The 21679-nt window shown below is 38.3% G+C and overlaps 1 protein-coding gene across 3 annotated transcripts in view; it reads right to left on the bottom strand.

Moving 5' to 3' along the window:
* The window catches only part of ppp2r5a (protein phosphatase 2, regulatory subunit B', alpha isoform), a 197607-nt gene that overhangs the window by 21179 nt on the left and 154749 nt on the right, over positions 1-21679 (bottom strand). For 2 of the 3 annotated variants that reach the window (XM_048535519.2, XM_048535516.2), the window contains 4 exons: positions 19248-19328; positions 17336-17395; positions 14569-14677; positions 9404-9457 (listed from right to left, as the gene is read on the bottom strand). In XM_048535519.2, the coding sequence (XP_048391476.1) occupies positions 9404-9457; positions 14569-14677; positions 17336-17395; positions 19248-19328 (304 nt within the window). The remainder of the gene's footprint in view (positions 1-9403; positions 9458-14568; positions 14678-17335; positions 17396-19247; positions 19329-21679) is intronic. The other variant, XM_048535517.2, reaches the window with a different exon arrangement.

Below are 21679 nucleotides of genomic sequence, written 5' to 3'. Positions count from 1 at the left end.
TCATGTCATTCCAGTTTGCAAATCCATAATGGATAATTTTATGAAACTGTAAAATCATGAATAAACAATTTCAAGTATTGGAAAAAATTATTTGATACAAGCAATACAAACATGAATTAGGGAGAAAAGTAGGTCATGTAGCCCCTCAAGCCTGCCTCATTCTTAGTCACTCACCAATTTCAGTTTACACCATTTTATGATGTATAAAAATTAATAATTACAAAATTAGCACACAATCCAACTACTGGTCCCCTTCATTGTTCAATGAAGGGTGCTGTACCTGTACAGCAGTTATCATAGACAGCTACATCCAAGAAAAGAATGAGATCTTGATTAACTTCTCAGGATCAACGTGGAACAGTATTTTAAAGAAAAGCATCTGGCAAGAAAGGGTGTCAACATTTTTGGGCTGTACTAAAGAATACTTTCATATTGACTGCTGAGGACAACCTACTTCCTATGATCTAATTTAATATTACAATTTAATAGCTAGAACTATCAATCTAGCACAGCAGTAGTTGATCAGAAATGTTATTATGATTCTTTACATATCATAAACACTCCTGTTCTTGGCCTCTGAAAGCAGAAGAGTAAGCTCTCAGACCAGGTGGCTTAGTGTGTGGGCTAGAAATAAAGTTTACATAAAACATAAAAGTTAAACAGCAACAAGACAGCAATATAACTGATTGTTTTCAATTCAATTAATTAAGTTCTTCATTTCAAAAGATAACAGAAGATGCAATGTTTCATTAATTTTAGAACAGGGAATATGAAGGATCTATAGACTAAAATCCAAGGCCTGACAACAAATGCTTGCCCCTGATCTCATAAAATGACCCCTGAGCTGTATTCAAAATGAAATCTAGCACCAGGCAATTGTAGGATATGCTAGGAGAGATGACCAAATGTTGGGTCAAAGTTTCAAGGACAATCTTAGAAGTAGGAGACAAAAAGCAGAAAGATTTACCGTTCATAGAATCTTTATTTACTGCTTTCACACAGCAGAGCTGAATAGAAAAAAATGACTGAATTGGTAAAAGTCACTAGGTATGCTTCTCTGCTTAGGATGAAGCAGTGAAAATATGGCTTTCTCCTCCAAGTAACAAGATTCCTGCGGCAAGCCTCATCCAACCATTAAAACTGAACAATATGGATGGTTCCTCAATTGGCTTGAGCCAGCACAATGTCTGATCAACTACCACAGAACACTGTTCACTAGACTTAAATCTGCTTTTGTTTTAACACCAATGTCATTTTTCCATGCTTGTGAAGTTACAAAATTATTTGGATTCTCAAGCTGATCTGATTAGAGCAATGCTACCCAGCAGAAATTGCTGATTAACAACAGGAATGGCAGCAATTTAGTTTCACGCATTAAATGTGAAATGAAAACACTTGCATAAACTCAGAATACAATGGGTCTCTTGTGACGCAGTTGTAGTGTCCACTGGGTCAGAAAGTCCGGAGTTTAAGTCCAAACTGCCCCAAAGGTGTGGTACAACATGTCTTAAGATGATTATTTTTTCCAAACTTAAAGTTTCAGTAAATGTTATTGCAAACTGCCATGTGAAATACATCTACAACCATTCAACTACAAAGGGAATAAAACATTCTCACTATAAGCAAATATACACATCCTCCTTTTAATCTTACCATTTTTACCAAAAATTCACAAAATGCTCAAAACGGACATACAACTATGAGTGGGATCAGATGGCTATTATGTGCCCAGGTCTTATTTCGAACTTAGTCAGAATTGCAATGAACCACATCTGGATTCCCAATTTGCAACATATGACCACCCTGAAGGAAATTAAAATAAGTAAACCTGTGAGTAAAACACACTGGTCCCATTCATCCCGTATATTTCAAAATGGAGCTTCAGTGTGCCCATCCTTCCTTTTCAAATATAACTGGTTCTTCACAGTTGTTTTCCTCTGGATAGTGGTTAATTGACCACGGTATTTTACAGTTACCTTGTCGTTAAGTAACCACACAAATATTTTGAAAAACCATCTAAAACAGATCCGTTAATAAAAGCTAATTTCTCTTGCAAATCCTGTTTCTTTATTTATATGAATGGCTGGATACTTTTTACAGCAGCTTAAACATAATCTTCAGAAATGGAAATGCAACAGCTCAGGAACATGCACTTAACATTACACTTCATACAAAGTTCAAGTTCTGTATGCATGAATGCCTTTAAAGCTTTTTCATTAAGAGGTGACACAAACCTTTCGGCCTACATTCCACCACCTTATTGCCCTGTCTGTCCTATGGCAAACTGAAATGCCTGCAAAAATATCCATGTCCTTCTCATTTTTGAATTTTAGAAACTCTCTGGACCGCTGTATCATGGGCTTGAACAACTGCGCATGCACTTCAATGAATTACCTGCAATGACCAATTTACAATGCATCAAAGTTCAACTTGGTTCAGTTTTAGCCCTTTTGCCTCTGAATCAGAAGACTATGGGTTCATGTTCAATTCTAGGACCTGAAAACAATCTCAATAACATTTTGTGTAGAATTGTGAAAGGATTGGATTATCGGAGATACCATTTTTGAATTACATCTTGAACTGAAGTTTCAGTGTACCTGGAGGTAAAGACAATCTATCACATGGTACAAAAATTTTACCTTTTTGATAAAAATCTGCAAGGCAACCTGATCACCAATATTCCTTGGTCACCATCTGTACATGGGGGCAGTACAGTGGCTCTGTGGTTATTAACACTGCTGCCTCATAATGCCAGGGATCAGAGTTCAATTCCACTCTTAGACAGCCATCTGTGTGGAGTTTGCACATTCTCCCTGTGTTTCCCCTCTGGGTGTCCCGGATTCCTCCCACAGTCCAAAGGGTGCAGGTTAGGGGGATTAGCCACGCTAAACTGCCCAGTGTCCAGGGATGCGCACACTAGGTAGATTAGCCATGAGAAATGCAGGATAACAGGGATAGGGTTGGGTACGGGTCTAGGTGGCATGCTCTTCGGACGGTCAGTGTGGACTTGATGGGATGAACAGCCTGCTTCCATACTTAACCAGGTAGCAACATAGGTCAATGGGCACAGGGTTAATAGTTGAACTGGACCTTGTGTGCATTAGGATAAGGTGGCAGAATTTGATTTAACTAAGGTTTACGGTGGATAAGAACACTGGTGACTAACAAGGGAAGAATCAAGTTTTACAAGTGCTTCCTTTTGGTCTGTATACAGTCTTTTTCTCAATTTATCAAGAATGGATTATGACTTTCAAACAGATATTACATAGAGTTAAAGTTGTAACGCATGGCAACAGACTCGCATGGACAAGATATCCTCAACTGATCAAGTCCATGCATTCTGTGGCATTATCACATGCAAACCTTTTCTTCAACTAAACAGAAGTATGATTTTATAGGCACAATACCTGACAAAACTGAATAAAATATCCTTCTTTGTTTAATGGTAACATCATTAAGTCTTCTGGACCCATTTTGCTATAACATTACCCAGGTGATGAAGGTAAAAATTATTCCAGGGCAGCCTTAGCAGCAACTGACACTTGTGAAGAAAACTCTGCCTTTTGGACTTATACAGCCAAAGGGAGAAAGAGAACAACAGACAAAACAGGAACAGAAAAAGAATTTGCAAGTGAATGTGCCTTTACCTGAATGAACGTATATCATATTTGCTAGTCAAGGCCGTCATGGGTTTGCTCAGACAGGAAATTTTGCTTTCAATATACAATGCAAAGGAACTCCAATTAAATTCCTATTGACAAATATTGAGGTAGAATAATAAAATTGACTGGAGTAGCAATGGTGCAGGAAGTCGAATCTACTCCCTCTGGCTGCCTGAGTGCATTCTCTTTAAAGAGAATGAGCAACTTGTCACCAACCATCCTCTTAAGATAATAAAGTATGAAGCTGGATGAAGACTGCAGGCCAAGCAGCATCTCAGGAGCGCAAAAGCTGAAGTTTCGGGCCTAGACCCTTCATCAGAGAGGGGGATGGGGTAGGGTTCTGGAATAAATAGGGAGAGAGGGGGAGGCGAACCGAAGATGGAGAGGAAAGAAGATAGGTGGAGAGGAGAGTATAGGTGGGGAGGTAGGGAGGGGACAGGTCAAGGAGGTGGGATGAGGTTAGTAGGTAGGAAATGGAGGTGCGGCTTGGGGTGGGAGGAAGGGATGGGTGAGAGGAAGAACGGGTTAGGGAGGCAGAGACAGGCTGGGCTGGTTTTGGGATGCAGTGGGGGGAGGGGACGAACTGGGCTGGTTTTGGGATGCGGTGGGGCAAGAGGAGATTTTGAAGCTGGTGAAGTCCACATTGATACTATTGGGCTGCAGGAATTTCTTTAGATGGCATGTCCATCATGGGCCTCCTGCAGTGCCACAATGATGCCACCCGAAGGTTGCAGGAACAACAATTCATATTCCGCTTGGGACCCTGCAGCCCAATGGTATCAATGTGGACTTCACCAGCTTCAAAATCTCCCCTTCCCCCACCGCATCCCAAAACCAGCCCAGTTCTTCCCCTCCCCCCACTGCATCCCAAAACCAGCCCAGCCTGTCTCTGCCTCCCTAACCTGTTCTTCCTCTCACCCATCCCTTCCTCCCACCCCAAGCCACACCTCCATCTCCTACCTACTAACCTCATCCCACCTCCTTGACCTGTCCGTCTTCCCTGGACTGACCTATCCCCTCCCTACCTCCCCACCTATAGTCTCCTCTCAACGTATCTTCTTTTCTCTCCATCTCAGTCCGCCTCCCCCTCTCTCCCTATTTATTCCAGAACACTCACCCCATCCCCCTCTCTGATGAAGGGTCTATGCCCGAAATGTCAGCTTTTGTGCTCCTGAGATGCTGCTTGGCCTGCTGTGTTCATCCAGCTTCATATTTTATTATCTTGGATTCTCCAGCATCTGCAGTTCCCATTATCTCTCACCAACCATCCTCTTACTGATAAGGCCAGTTCAGAAAGGTCATCTTACAGAAATCCTTTGGAAATTGTTGTTTATTGTTTTGGATAAGTTGCATACTCTTTATATCTGCTGGGTTCAATTCATACTGCATGTGAAAAGATCAAAAAACATTAGCTACGTCCATTAGAGATAATGGGAACTGCAGATACTGGAGAATCCGAGATAACAAAGTGTGGAGCTGGATGAACACAGCAGGCCAAGCAGCATTTTAGGAGCACAAAAACTGACGTTTCGGGCCTAGACCCTTCATCAGGCCCGAAACGTCAGCTTTTGTGCTCCTAAGATGCTGCTTGGCCTGCTGTGTTAATCCAGCCCCACACTTTGTTACTTTAGCTCTCTCATTCACCCTTGACAGTTAAGTTTGGAGCAATGTTTGTCTTTTCAAAGTGCAATATTGCAAGTTGAGAGGAAAAAAATCAGCATAGAAGGATGAAAAATAAGATGCAAACCACAACTCCCCCGCCCCCCAACAAAAGAAGGCTGGGCACTCAATCTGGCAAGCATACTATGAATTAGAATAGTGAAACCTCACAAGGGAGTGTAAAATGTGGAGAAAAAGACACTACTTTTGGCTGACTCCATGTGAAGGTCCAGATAGCTTAATCGTGCCCTTTCTTAAATAACCTCAAAGTACACTAAACTCAGTAACTGATATGCGTATTTCTGACACGGCTTTCAATTTCTTGCTCTTCTGCAGCACTACTTAATTTTTAAAATTTGGATACTGTTTTACTTGAAAGTTGGGCAACACTTAGTGATACAGCTATTGATATGAATGTTGTCTTTCCATACTCCATCTCCAAGCTGAATTTCAAGTTACACAAGATTGGTATTAAATATTGATAGGGCTGGAAGCAATTTGAGATAATAATTTAAGAATGACACACAAACATATTAGCACATCAAACGTATTAATATTAGTTTAACTCTACAATAACTCTGTACCAGTACATGTAAATCTCCTACTGACAATACTCACTGGGACTCTTATTCACTGCTTTTCTTACTGATGGAATTCATTACCTCACATCTATCACTCACTGTTTAGCCTCTTCTTACCTGGCCTAACTCATCCTTCAGCTCCTTGATCCTCTGGCTTTTACAATGACTAAAAATAACTGCAGATCAGTACTCTTGTGCTATGTTCTCTTGATTAAGCTATGCAAGTTGAAAATCCTGGAGCTGTTCAAATCTGATACGGCCTCTCATTTCTGCAGCAACTTCATATGTATTTTGACTTTTTCCAGTCCTGAAAACTATTTGAAACAGAGTAACAAACTAAGCAAAATTTACTCAAATGTCTAGTAATTCAATACATTAAAAATGAGTTTAAACATGCCCAAGAAGAAACGAAACCAGCTCATTTTTGAAAAATAAACTTAAGTTCAAATTGCCAAAGAAATGATGTAAAGCTGGATTCTTTAGATATTTGATCAAGTCAAATAAACATTTTTAAAACTACCGCAATGCACCATAACTTTAGTACTTGAGCATAATTGGAATAAAATACCTTTAACGCAAGCAGCTAAAATAAAAAATTGAAAGAATTCTGAGCAGGAACATAAACATCTCTGGCACTTCAGATCAAATCCAATTCAGATAATGGGATGATAATACACACTGTTGGCCGAAGGATCTTATTTCAAACATTAGGAGAAGAACTCTCAAATCACTTCCGGCTAAGTATTTTGGCACTAATTGGCAACGAAATTTAGAAGTATATGATTGCTACTGTGGAAGTTAAACAAAGAGATTTTCCTTAAAAGATACAAGTTTAATAAAGGGATTTTTCACCCCGTACTAATATCTGACCCATGAATGCTGCACACTAACATTAGCAGCCAAATCTTCCTGCTCAGGTGAAATTCAGTTCAAAATGTTTGGATTAGCACCAGCTATAATCTGAGGTAGTGTGATAATAAGGTAGTATTTTTCAAGTCAAATCATCTGCAGGCTTATTCACACACACAGGTACAGTTTAAAGCTGGCACTGGAAGCAAGATGAATAAAGGAACACTGAACACAATACCACTGGAAAAGTTAATGGTAAAAGGTAGTTTAAAGCACAATCAGCTAAGCTTCAAACTTTCACAGATGCTTCTAAATCCTTTCCCCAGCCCACTCATCATCTCTGCTCTTATTCCTTTATGATTATCCTTATTTAAGTTCAGCACAGTTGCTTCTGACTCAAGTCGCACAGTGAAGATTCCAACATATTACAGTCACTAGGGAATCTTCTACTGAGATATCATTTATTAAACTTGCCTCATTACACATTACCAGATACAGAATAGGATGATCCCTGGTCATATCCACAACATATTGTTTTAGGAAGGTGTCCAGAATAAACTCTGAATTCTTCCTTGCGGTTACTTCTGCCACTTTGAGCTTCCAATATGTATATGAAGATTCAAGTCACTCATGATTAACGTACTGTCCTTTTTGCTTCTGCATCTCCTATTTATTTTCTATCCTATAGTTACTGCTAATCAGCCCACAAGTTACTCCCAGTTGTGTTTTATTCTCCTTTTTATATCTTACCTACTCCATTATAGATTGCATACCTTCCAATCGAAGGTCACTCCTTCCCATACTAACAAAGTTACCCTACCACCCTTTCCTTCCTGCATTACCCCTGAATATTTAGTCCCAGCTCTGATCTCCTTGTAATCATGTCTCTGTAATGGTTACAGTACCATACTCAATAGCATCTTTTGTGGTGTTAACTAATTTATTTTGTTCTTAATACTAAATATATACAAAGAGCCTTTTGCTATTTTATTCCTCTTGATCCGACTTGCTGCTACGTGCTCTCCTTGGCATTCCTTGGTATTAACAAATAGGCAACAGCACATAGTGTGGCTAGTTATAATTGTTAAAATCTGAAACAAGATTCTCAGCCACAAGCATTGTTTAATTGCTTTTGCAAGTCATATTGTATCTTGTAGCACAAATCAGGCATCATCTCTCAGCTGAAATCAAGTTATCCCCAGAAAGTCTTTCAAATAAATCCAGAGAAGTGATCCTCTGGCAGTGTTACTGAAAGGAAAGATAATGATGGGTGAGCATAGCCCTTGTGAACAGAAACCTCAACTGTTTGGCATCTTCTTACTCTCCATGCTTTTCCAAAAGGAAATCCAATGATTCTAATTTCAAGGACCAAATCAAAACGAGTTTGTTCTAAACATGTCTAAAAATGTAAAAGTAACGTGTAAGGGCTCAACAATCACACTTTATCCTTGAAAATCACAACACTGTTCGACTTTTTCAAATCACTGTTGGATCTACCATCATACCGGCCAATACTGGATATTCTGTTCATGGAGGCAAATTGATGATATACTGCCAGTATTTTCAAATGAAAATTGAGTAGATTTTGAAATGGCTACAGTTCTGCTCCATCGTAACAGTTTTAACTGGTGCATTTAGTTCTACTGGGAGCTTCAGATACTGAACTAAATCAGCAATCGATCCGAATTGATCTCTGCCCAATTTTATCTCTGAAAAGGAAAAGGTAAGGACAGATTGCTAACCTCCAAAGACAGTGGGAACTGCCGATGCTGGAGAATCTGGGATAACACAGAATAGAGCTGGATGAACACAGCAGGCCAAGGCAGCTCGGTCTGCTGTGTTCATCCAGCTCTACACTGTGCTTAACCTCCAAACCTGTCGGTCACATTTTTGATTAGTGCTGGTTAGAAATAAATTGCTCAAGTGTTTAAAATGTAACGTCTCATGATTAGCTGTAAAATTGATTTAACAAGCACTAAATTTATGAGAAGTTTATTTTTTCAAAGGAGGCATGTAATTAGAAAAAGGATTGGAATGAAAATAACACCAACTCAAATCAACGTTTAAATTTTGCTCGACATTTTTTAAAAAACAAAATTACACCCCAAAGAGATAATGGGAACTGCAGATGCTGGAGATTCCAAGATAATAAAATGTGAGGCTGGATGAACACAGCAGGCCAAGCAGCATCTCAGGAGCACAAAAGCTGACGTTTCGGGCCTAGACCCTTCATCAGAGATGAAGGGTCTAGGCCCGAAACGTCAGCTTTTGTGCTCCTGAGATGCTGCTTGGCCTGCTGTGTTCATCCAGCCTCACATTTTATTATCTTACACCCCAAAGAAGTTAATTTAGTTTCAATCACAAAAAAATGTTCACCATATCCTCTTAATTCTTACTCAGAAATTTGCCCATTTTTAAAAATACTCAATATAAATATTCACATTATTGTGTGTGCAGCAAACGTTCAAAATGACATTTAGGTAAATATTATTATTACAGGAGTGGATTTTCAAAATCCAAGCTATTTGGACAGTATAGTTCACAACTCTATCCTGCCCATAACCTCCCAAAAATCAAGCTGGGTTTTTAAAATAGTTATCTAAATATAGAATATAGAATAGAATAACTACTAAATTTAATGTTAAAACTTACCGGTTCTGTAAGAGTGGCATCTTTTTCCAAGAACTGTACTACACAATAAGCTAACTAGAAGACAAAAACAAACATATGATTTGCAACACTAATTAGTGAAATCGAATTGGACGTCCATGCTATGTGCACCAATCAAAGCAATAATCTTATCGGTGTGTCAAAAAATCTCCTAATTTCACTCAACCAACGATATTATATCAGAGAAAGTATGAAAACAATTCTAGAATCAGAAACAAGTAGTTTGCAACTGCTCATTTTAAAATATGCATTCCAAGATGAAGCTTTTCCCAATGTGGAATTTCTCCTAAATTATTCTTGTACGCTATTACAAATGTCAGACAGATTTATTGTACATGATACACATTGACACTATACAAATACAGGCCTTTGTTATGTTTAAAAGGTTATACTGATGTAATGACTCCTTTTCCATCTATTTTGAAAAATGACACACCAATTTTTCCCCTGAGCTGGTGGGTTTGGTTGCAAATGTTACCTGCTAGGTAACATCATCAGTGCACCTCCAATGAAGCGACAGTGTTCTCTCACACTTATTATTTATATGTCTCAGTTCAGTGGGGTGTTTGGCACCACTTCTGCCTCTGTTTCTCTGTGGTTAGTACACCGGGTCTAATTCAATGTGTTCGCTGATGGAGTTCTGGTTAGAATACCAGACCTCCAGGATTTCCTTGGTGTGTCTCTGCTTGGTTTGTGTGATTATGATGTGTTGGCCCAGTCGATATTTTTTAGATGTTTTATATATATTTAAGATATTTTTAAATGATCTGTTTATTGCAGTGTAATAAAATAACAGTTATAGGTAGGATATTATTAAGCTGGAGAGGGTTCAGAAGAGATTTACCAGGATGAGGTTGGGTATGGAAGGTCTGAGTTACAAGGAAATGCGGGGTAGGCTGTGACTACTTTCACTGGAATACAGAAGGTTGAGAGATGACTTTATAGAAGTCTATAAAATAATGACGGGTATAAATAGTTAATGGTAATTATCCTTTCCCTGGAAAGGGGGATTTCAAGATTAGGGGACACATTTTTTAGGTGAGATGAGAAAGATTTGAGAGAGAGATGGAGGTAATTTTTTTTTACACAGTGGGTGGTTCACATGTGGAATGAACTTCCTGACGAAGTGGTAGATGTGGGTACAATTAGAACATTTAAAAGACATTTGGACAAGTACTTGAATAGAAAAGTTTTGGAGGAATATGGGCCAGGAGCAGGCAGGTGGGACTAGTTTAGTTTGAGATCATATTCGGCATGGGCTGGTTGGACCGAAGTGTCTATTTCCATGCTGTATGGCTATGACTCTATGAATTTATTAAACTCACACTCCCACAAACTTGAAATGGAATGTCTTACAAAAGTTTATAAAATCATGAGTAGCAAAGTCTTTTCCCCAGGGTATTGGAGTCCAAAACTAGTTAGCATACGTATAAGGTGAGAGGGGAAAGATTTAAAAGGGACCTAAGGGGCACTTCTTTCACACAGAAGGTAGTGCATGTATGGAACAAGCTGATAGAAGATGTGATGGAGGCTAGAACAATTACAACATTTAAGGCGGCATCTGGACAGGTACATGATTAGGAAGGTTTAAAGAGAGATATGGGCCAATGTTAATTTAGGATATCTGGTCGCCATGGACGAGTGGACCAACGGGTCTGTTACCATGCTATGCATCTCTAGGATTCTGTGACTCCAATTTGCCGTAATTGTGTGTGTCAAAATAGTATTCCACCGTATACAGAGTATCACGCTTGTCTTAACTAATCATATCGAAAAATTGTTAATGAGCAATGCAGCATCAGAAGAGAAATTAATGTCAAATTAGGTACAGAAAATAAACCAAACAGGGAAGAAGATGGGATTAAGAGAGAAACAGAGCAAAAAAAGAGACAGAGAAATCTCTCAGTTATAGTTAACATCAAAGAAATAGGAGTCCACATCGTTTGAAATGATTTTCAGTGCCAGAGACATTGTTTGAGAGCAATTAAAACTTACCTCGCTAAAATAAAACTGTACTGCAATGGACAAGCATAACATTTTCTGGCAAGTTCACTGGGCATGTATGTACATATCAGTCAATTTTACAAATTTACTCCACCTCATGCTTTTAAACACCAAGACTCCTGGAGGAGTTGAGCATTTTGGATAGCAACTTTTTGATTGCTGCACTTAACAGTGCATGTGCAGTTGCTGGAGGTTGTCTCTTTAAGAATGGTGAATGCTGTTAGCCTCATGTTAACAACACATGTTAGTCACACTACTCACCATCGATAATTTTAAAAGGAGGAAAATTCTAATTGTCTGTTTAGATGACTGTGTCCAGGTCCAGGAGAAGGTTTTTGGTTTAAATACTCCAGGATAAGATCATTGCAAGTCCTGTAAAGTAATTTTTAATTTCCTATATTTTCCATCTGAGACAATTTGGGGCAATTAAGATCAGTTGGTATTATGCACTTAATGAGGTAGTGAATCAGGTTGAATTCATCTAAACAATTGTGTTTTTCACTGCAAAATTTCAGTATGATGGCTAACTGAAAGCATCTTATTTCAAGGAACACTATTTTGAAACAGCAAACTTAAAAGAAAATTTCTCCCGGCTTATATACATTTTATTCGGTTTCTAAACAAATTGTCTGTAAATACTCATTACCGTGAAAATCTGTATGTACAATGTCTTAAGCAATCACATGCTAATCGATAGTTTGCAGATTTCCCATAGCATCTTCATTGAAAGTACAGGATGCCACTTTAATATCTCAATGATAATCTGTACAGTTCACCTAAGGCAGGGCTTGGAGCATAATTTTCCATGTTAATTAAAGTTAAGCTTATGAAGTAAGTAAATTCCAACTTAAAATTAATTTAATATACCTGCATAACAATCACTCCAAGCATACCACTGGGGATAGTGTTGTGAAATTCTTAGTGTTCTGAATGTAAGTTAAAAATTAAGGCTTGTTTAAGAATTATGAGGTGAAACTGGTGATTAATTTGCTGTGCTGTATTTTAAATGTCTACAAAGAATTCACAGTAAATACCCAATCAGAAACAACAAGTAAGAAGCAAGATACCTTCGTATCAACACAGTTATTGTGAAAAGGCAAGAGGCAAATGCCAACTGAAGAATAAAAATCATGAAAGATAATACAGGAGAAGTTATGGCCAGTGGCTTAAAGTCACAAATGGACAAATGCAAATTGGTCATAAAAGTTTCAACTCCAACTGTCCACCTCTTGAAAACAACCGGACAATAAAGCCATCAAAACTAGGTTTGTAAAAAAAAAACTGAATACAGCAAGATGACAGCTATTCATGGCTATGAGGCAAGTGCCAGAAAATGGGAAAGTTGGCAGCATTAGAGAGGGTGGATCTAGCAACCATATGGGAAGACGAGATAACTGACATAAAACTGACTTGGTCATTTTCTGATAACTAAGGAACACTGCTAATTAGCTAATGAGTTTCTAGACAGTATTGCGTAATAATCCCTCTGCAAGAACAATTCATATAATCAGTTAGCACACACCATTAAGCACACAGTGCAAAGTGCAAAGTAACATGGCCACTAACTCATACACCTTTAATACAAACCCTCAAACAGAAATGAATACAAAAGGTTCAAAAGTGGTTTAATGTAGTTTTTTTTCTTCTTTAATTAAAGAAATCCAACTGACACTCCAACAATTTAAAGTCTTGGCAAAAATCTGTAGCTCAGGTTGCGGATGTGGTTGTTGACTTGCTCGCCAAGCTGGCTTGTTTTTGCTCAGACGTTTCATAACCATGCTCGGTGATATCATCAGTGGAACCTCCGATGAAGCGATGTTATTCTACTCCACTTGGAATTTATACTGTCCAGTCCGTTATGGTGAGTACTGTTAATTCCAGTTTTGATCTGTACTGTATTACGTACAGGGTCCAATTCTATATGTTTGTTGATTAAGTATGGGTGGAGAACCCTGCCTCTAGGAATTCCCGTGCGTTCTATGTTTGTTTTGGACTACTTTGGTTACTTTGTCCCAGTTAAACGGATGGCCTTCGTTGTCTGAATATACAGATGTTAAGGAGAGTTCATCGTGCTATTTTGCTGCTAGTTGATGTTTGTGTATTCAGATGGCTAGTTTATTTCCTGTCTGTCCAATGTTATGTTTGTAGCCGTTGTTGCATGGTATTTTGTAAACCAGGTTCATTCTGTATGTTGTGGGAATGGGGTCTCTAATCCTTGAGTGTGTTTGTCATGGAATGACTGTGGGCTTGTGGACCACCATGATTCCTAGTGGTCACAGGAGTGTTGTTGTTGGTTCTGATGTGCTCCTGATGTAGGGAAGTGTGGTAAGTGTGTTAGATTGTTGTCAACAACAACAAGAGGATACAGTATGACCTCTAAGGATTACCCCCACTCCAGTCAACACTTCATCCTTATGCTTTTCATTCTAGGGTTACGTGATGTTTCAGGTACTAAAATAGGTACATGTCAGGAAAATCTTTTTTTAAACTCAACACTGGGGGTGAATAAACTTTAACATCAGGAAAAAAAAACTTCTGACAGGGACCTACACTATCCCAAAAATATACATCAACAAAAGTACTTTTGCAAAACATTGATGACATGTACTCAATTAAGTTCCATGCAGTTTTTCCATTCACCCAAGTGAATAAGCCTAGTTTTCTGTTCCTTACTTCCAATACTTATGTTATAGTATTTTGTGAATTAAACTTCATTTCCTCATCAAATAAAAAATGGATCCAAATATCAATCCAGACAATAAAATGCCAAATTAACTAACTTGTTAAAAAAGGACAGCAATATTTGGATAGTCAATGTTGAAACTGACAATTTGTGAAACATTAGTTTTAATAGCCCATTCCAAAAGCCTGGCCTTTCCATTCTCTCAATTAACTTAAATGAATGTAAAACAGGTATTTGGACATGTCACAAACATAATTCTGGCAAATTTTTGGCCTACACAATAAAAACATACACCAGACCTGCTTCGGCAGTCATGAGGTCCAGCCCCTACAATGAAGTGTACCATTTTTACTGAAAGCTTGAATGACACAGAATGGAACGTACATCAAATTTGAAAATCAGTTCTGGTACCAAGTCCGTAATAACTAAACCATGCTTACATCAAGAAATAATAGCCTACCTGTGCATGAAACAGAGCTAAGCCTTTAGCAGTGTGAAGGGGAATGAGCACCTTCATAAGAAATTGTTTATGTTCTGCTTTCAATGGCAGTGCAAATCCATTAATAATACTGAAAAATAAATAAAGTTAATAATTCACACATTTAAACGCCTGAAATCATCTTTACATCTATGGGTACATTTAAACAAATCAAATTATTTCATAATACGTGCTGTACGGTACAATATTTAATTCATTTTTATCTGAATGTGCTATATTAATTCACTTCCCTTGAGGTTGGTAAAGGAGATAGAGCATCTCTCTTCAACATGCGTGTTTATGGCAGTTACTAAAGTCAGTTGTTCATCTTAGCTTTCAACTATGACCCAAGAAATATACACAATTTGTAGCTCAGGTTGAGGCTCTGGATGTGAGTTTGCTCGCTGAGCTGGAAGGTTAGTTTTCAGACATATCGTCACCATTCTAGGTAACATCATCAGTGAGCCTCCAACGAAGCGCTGGTGTTATGTCCCGCTTTCTATTTATCTGGTTAGGTTTCCTTGGGTTGGTGATGTCATTTCCTGTGTTGGTGATGTCATTTCCTGTTCTTTTTCTCTGGCTCCAAATCAATCTACCACCCCTGAGAAAAAGAACAGGAAATGACATCACCAACCCAAGGAAACCTAACCAGATAAATAGAAAGCGGGACATAACACCAGTGCTTCGTCGGAGGCTCACTGATGATGTTACCTAGAATGGTGACGAAACGTCCGAAAACTAACCTTCCAGCTCAGCGAGCAAACTCACATCCAAATGTGCACAATAATGTACATAAAGCAAGCAAAGGCTTTCCAACAGCTCCCAAAACAGCTGGCACGGTCACCAAGAGCTGATAATTTAACAGCCCTGATGTGTGAAAATGTGTTGCTATAGAGCTTTGTAATCTGATCTGTAGGTACACACAATATTTCTTCACTTGTATTAGAGGACGGAAGTACATCAAATTTTATAGCTTTGTGTCAAAACGAATGCCTTCTGATCAGTTTTAAGCACGCTTATATATTCGTTTGGAGGATATGCAACTTTTATAAATAGTGACAACTTCTAATAAAATTGACCAACACTTGGTGATTTACAGTAATCAATCACCCACATTACATTTTGGCTGCATAGTTCAGCTGCACGCTGAATACTTTTATTGAGGCACCTGAGAGTCCAGGTTAATTTTACAGGCATATTCAAATACACCAACCCACAAACACCCTTGTGATTTTAAATTGTTCTGGTACATTACAAGTGTTATGAAAAGGTAAGTTATTATGACTATAAATTCAGCTTAGAATGCACATAACATAATTAGGATGCCTCAACGAGGTCCTAGTATTCACAAGGTGATCAAGAATAACCATAATGTATTTATATTACACTTTTAATATAATTGAACTTCAACTATTTTAGAGAAGAAAAAAGCAACACATGAACAATTAAAATAAACAAGGAAATGCTTTGTTGAGTGAAAGAAAGCTCAGTAGAAATGTAAAGGCATAAAGTGGGGGATTTAAGGAGGGAGATTCTGAAACATTGAGTAGGGTAGCTAAACATTACTGTTGAGAAGAAATTGCAGGAGCAAAAGGAATGGATCAACAGAAAATCAATGTTGGTTGGCCAAAGATCTCAGCATGGGATGTAAATCTGGAGGAATTCTGACAGGATAAGTGTAGTTTGGGTAGAAATGTAGACAAAGGCCTTAATTTTGCCTCTGATGCATGTGAGGTAGAAAACAAACTCATGGATCACTGGTGTAGTTTCCCCAGTTGTTTGCAGAATTGAGAAATTCCTCCTTTTTTTAGGTAAATAACTGGGAATAATTTTTGACTGCCAAACTAAGCAGAAAAGTCACTCCAAGAATCTCTGATGTTTTTCCAGAGCTTTAAAATTGAATAAGTGAGTTGACAGAGGGAGAAACATTTCCTAGCATGTTGTAATGCTGTCTTCAAGGTCCAAATAAGCAGGCATGGGCAGAGTTACCTGAAGGGCCACCATCTGCCATTTCACCTCGAGGGCTTATTTTCATTTTTGGGAGTAGATTCAGAACCTCAAGAGTCGCACTGGTTCGTACACCTCAATTTTTCCACCTCAAAAATCTCACAGTACGCTCCAACATTTCCCAACAACAGTTAACATTATCCTGCTGTCAACTTACAAATGCAAGATGTAACACACTGAATTAATGCACACCCAACTCTTCCTTTCTAATGTATATGCATGGCACAATTTCACATAATAGCACTTAAATTCAGTGCTTCCACTGTTTGATTTGGCTGCTTTTCCACCATTCAGTACAAAGCTCCAACATTTTTGCATATCTTTTCGCAGGCCTCTCTTTCCTTAAGTTAGCCTCGAATGAGAAACACAGTCTATGCCCTGGTATAAGCAAAGTAAAGATCCAAAAGATGAGTATCTCGGACAAAACTACCACAACTATCAATGAAAACAAGCCTGGGTGCAAACCAGAGAGGAGGAATCTCAAGTAGTACCATCAAGTCAACTTGTGACAGTTTTGTTCACCATAGCAATCGAACTACTTTAATAATACATTGCAGTAAAGTATTTTGAAATGATACGGAAAACATGAGGCATCAAATACATATTAGACTTCATATTTATTTACGCTTATGGACCCACTGACAAAGTCAATTGTTGGAAACAAAAGAGAGATCAGGAAGTCTTACTTGAATTATACTAACCCCAACCCCAAAGTTTATCTTAAATTTAAAAGATAGCTTACCTTCCTAGAATCTCCAACAGTTCTGCAACTCCATTAAAGTGGTCAGTTTCATATATGAACCTGAAGAAATTATTGTTGGAAAATATTACTCCGCACTATAAGAATAGGTCCCAAAGAAACTATGAATGAACAATACAATAGAAACAGATTTTAATTAGCCTTTCCTGTTTACATAAACCTTTGTGTAAGTTGAGGCTACATTCTCACTCCTCTCCCAAAATAAGTAATGTTCAACATACATTCTGACTATCCAGAAAACTTATGCATTATTTTGACAATATTGCACTTTGAAATATGACAAATAAGCAGAATAATAGTTAAAATTTCTAAATATTAGCTATTTGCGCTGCTAGGTCCGTCTGAATTGATTCTGCACAGGATGTTGGTAGTGCTACACAACACAATGTATGAACTTACAGCAACCCAAGCAATTTGGCTGGAATAAATGATCAAGATTCTAGGAAGTAAGTAGACAAGCAAACCTGTCAAAAAATTTCAGGACATACAAGCAGTGATACTGCCAGAATTCCTCACTACGGAGTAGATTCGGAAAATGAGAGTGTGTGTGTGTGTTTGTGTTCGCGCATGTGTGCATGTGGTGTGAGGTGAAGTGGTGGGAGGTAGGTAGACAGGAGAGAAAGAGAAAAGGAAGGGCAACATATTTCCAAGTTAGAAATGTGTGACCTGGAAGGAAATTTTAGGATAGCGATCTTTCCTATCCATCCTCTGCCCTCACTCTTCTAGGTTACTTATGTCAGGGGTTTGGAAAGCTGCTCATGAAGCTGTGGCAACAGTTACAATCTACAAAGTGCAGTGCATGCAATCCCCCATGCTGTGCTTTGAAGGAAAAAGTTGAACTGATAATGGCAAGGGTCTTTAATGAAAATAAAGTTACAGTCATCAGGCTAAGTGGAGAATATTCCTAAACCCCTAACACATCTGGTGGATGATGGAGGTGCTTTAGGGAGTCAGTTACTTCCTACGTAATCCCTTGACTCTGACCTAGTCTTTTAGTGACAACACTAGCATTGTTGATCAGGTTAACTTGCTGGTCAACATCAACCGTAAAACACAGACGGTGGAATGTATTTTGTCCTTTTGTTTTGAAGAGACAATTTGAGCCAGAGGTAGCCGATTGTCCCTTCCAGGCCAACAAAGTAACAGCTGGAGGGGCCCTGGTTTTTTTTTAAGTTAGAACAATAGAAGCAGCATGAATGGGTGAAGTCAGGCTCTCACAGAATCAGGGTTTTTGTTTAGCGTTCAGTAGTGGTTGGGGTTTTTGAAGTTGACTGTGCAAGTTGCTATACATCTCTCTCAGCCACAGCAAAAAGATGGCATTTTCTTTCTCTCTCTACCAGAATCTTCTCGGTGTTCTTTTCCCCTGGACTGGAGAAACACAGTACAAGACAATCTATTTTACTGAATTTGTCTTTGCTACGGGTGTGTTTATGGGATGTTACTGTATTGGAACAGTTGCTGTTTAGCAGTTAAAGAACCTATCATTCTGTTAGTTTTCCCAACAGCGTTAAAGTATTATCAATTCTTTCTTCCTTTTGTTTGTATTTTAATTGGTGTAAGAATAAAGTGTATTTTGATTAAAGCCAATGTGACCAATCAAATTACATTTTAACCACAGAATCTTACACTTGCCTTTAAATAGTATAGAAGTTAGGGTCAAGGCCATCTCCTTGATATATCTGAAGTAGGTCTGGTCTGGTCCATAACAATAATGCCAATGATTCATGTTCTGATGGAGCTACTCATTGCTTGACGGTTGTGTCATACTTATGTTTTACGTTACGTTATCAGCTCTATAGGCACAGACAATAGTACCAAAATGGGAATTCAGTACCTGAAGAGTTGTAAGTGGAGTAAACATTTTGCAAACATTACCAAGATCCTCATTTCTGACCTTATGATGAACTGAAGGATAAAGGCTGCTTCAGAATGTTTGCTCTCAGGCTCTACTTCAAGGAAATCATGCAGACATATCCTGAAGGTGAAATAATTGTGCTTCAACAACTACTACCATGTGTTAGATATGAATGTAACATGTGTACCCACCAAGACTCCCAGCATGATGAATTTTATTGGAGTGACTTGATACCACACCCAGTCAAAAGGCTGCCTTCCTGTCAAGGGCAATCATTCTTAGCTCACTTCTGGAATTCAACTTTTTTGCTCATGTTTAGATCAAAGTACGATTCAAGGAGAACTCAAACTGAGCATTAGTGAGTAGGTTATTGGCGAATATTTGTTGGCTGAGGGTACTCAAGATGTTAATTTGATAATTAAGTAATGATTGGTGGCCACTAATTGGCTGAATATGACTTGTCCTAATTTTTGGACAGGATGTACCTGGGCATCCTATCATTCTGACAGATGGAGGCTTGTGTAATATATATCTGTATTGGAACAGTTTATTTCGAGATTGCCAAGAATGCAAGCAGACAAGTTCAGTCTCATGCAAACTGGATGTCAATGGAGAAGTGTTACAGGAGAATACTGTAGTTAACAATATCAAAAACTGTATAGGATATCACTTGTAAGTACGAAAGAATAATTTCAGTAAAGAGGGATGGAAACCTGTTTGGATTTGGGAGGCAACAACACACTAAAGGTCTTGGGTCAGGAAAAGGAGATTGGAGATGATGTAATAGATTAGATTGAAAGGAAGGTGAACATCAAGTGCTGTTATTTCAGAGACAGGAGTGATGATGGCTGATTTAAAAGGAGAATGACAGTATCTGAAAAGAGAAAGAGAGGTTAGAAATATCAGTCACTGCGGATTAGGGAGGCATGTTGAATGGTCAGTTGTTTAGTGGAAATAGGGTTGCGGTAGTAGGAGACTGATCTCATTGAGAAGATGATGAGTTGAGAGGGAATAGGGTAAACAGGAAATAAACAAGAGAAAAGAATTCAGAGCTTTAGAGAAGTATAGCTTAACAGGAGAGAAATGGCAGAGTCAGCTGATTAGATGATTATGCTCTTTGTGACCAGAAAATCCTTAAACTCCTTGCACATTGTTGGAAATGAAGGTGGAGGAGATAAGAAAGACAGGTTCAAGGAGGTAAATTGCAATGGAGAAAAAAAGCCAGAGGCTGTTGTTATATTCTGGATTGAACAGGACATCAGGCCAAAGTTTGCAGGTGACACATTTATCAATGTACACAACAATAAGGACTGTGGCAGTCTTCAATCAGACGCACTAAGACTGGTTAAACAGATACTCGGTAGGAGAAATTTAACACAAGTTTTTAGTGTTGCATTTTGGCAAAGATGAATGAGGACAGGCACAAACTAAAATCATATCACGTGTACTGAAAGCAGAAATAAACAACCCTGCAGGTGTATGTACATAAGCCTTTGAAGACTATAAAATTAAGTGAGTACAAGTAGCTTTGTTTAATGTTTTCATGGAATGACAGAGTCACTGGCAAGGTCAGCACTTGTTGACCATCCCAACTGCCCATGAACTGAGTACGCTGTTAGGCCATTTCAGAGGGGAGATGAGAATCAACCATCTTGGTATGATGGTCTAGAATCACTTGGTCCAGATGAGGAAAGGATGCAAGCAAGAATTCCTTCCATTGAAGACAGTTTTTTTTAAAACCTGATGGGTCTTTACAATAACTTTTGATAGTTTCATGGTCATCATTATGGAGACTAGCTTTGAATTCCAGATTATACTAATCACACTTAAATTCCAACAGCTACCTTTGAATCATGATTTGAATCCATATCATCAAACCGTTATATCTGCAAGTTGTAATATGGTGGGTTCTTTTCCTGATGTTAGTACAAGGGATGTCAAACAGCAATTGGAAAAACTTCTAGCAAGGGAAGGAGCACAACCAAAATTGTGATTCACGTAGAAAAGAGTGACATCAATACGGGTGTGTCTAGACATTTGTTGAAGGAGCTTACAGCATGAGGCACCAGACAGAAAATAAAGGCTTCAATGGTAAAAATCTCCTGATTCCTTCACGTGCAGTACACTAGACAAGTTAAGCTTATGATCAATGCACTGATTCAGAAATGATGAATAGAACATTATGGGAGATTTTGGGGTACTGAAGAGTTTTTGGAACAAGATAAGGCTTCACTTTACCAAAAAGATAGAATTCATGGGAATAGAAATGGTAATAATGCCCTTGTATAGATGACAAAAACTTTAAGTTTCCTCCCAATATTTTAAGATGAGGAGCAATAGGGAAGTCTACATTGGAGTCTAAATGAAGACATTGAGATTAATAAACAATTAAAATTTAAAAACTATATTGTTGAACGAAATTTTGAGAAGTCTGGAAATATTGTTTAAAAAAATGTTGTTCTAAGGGCTCA

This window comes from Stegostoma tigrinum, chromosome 9 (genome assembly GCF_030684315.1).
Source record: "Stegostoma tigrinum isolate sSteTig4 chromosome 9, sSteTig4.hap1, whole genome shotgun sequence".
In the NCBI taxonomy this organism is placed as follows: domain Eukaryota; kingdom Metazoa; phylum Chordata; class Chondrichthyes; order Orectolobiformes; family Stegostomatidae; genus Stegostoma; species Stegostoma tigrinum.
This window is presented reverse-complemented; position numbering and strand designations above follow the sequence as displayed.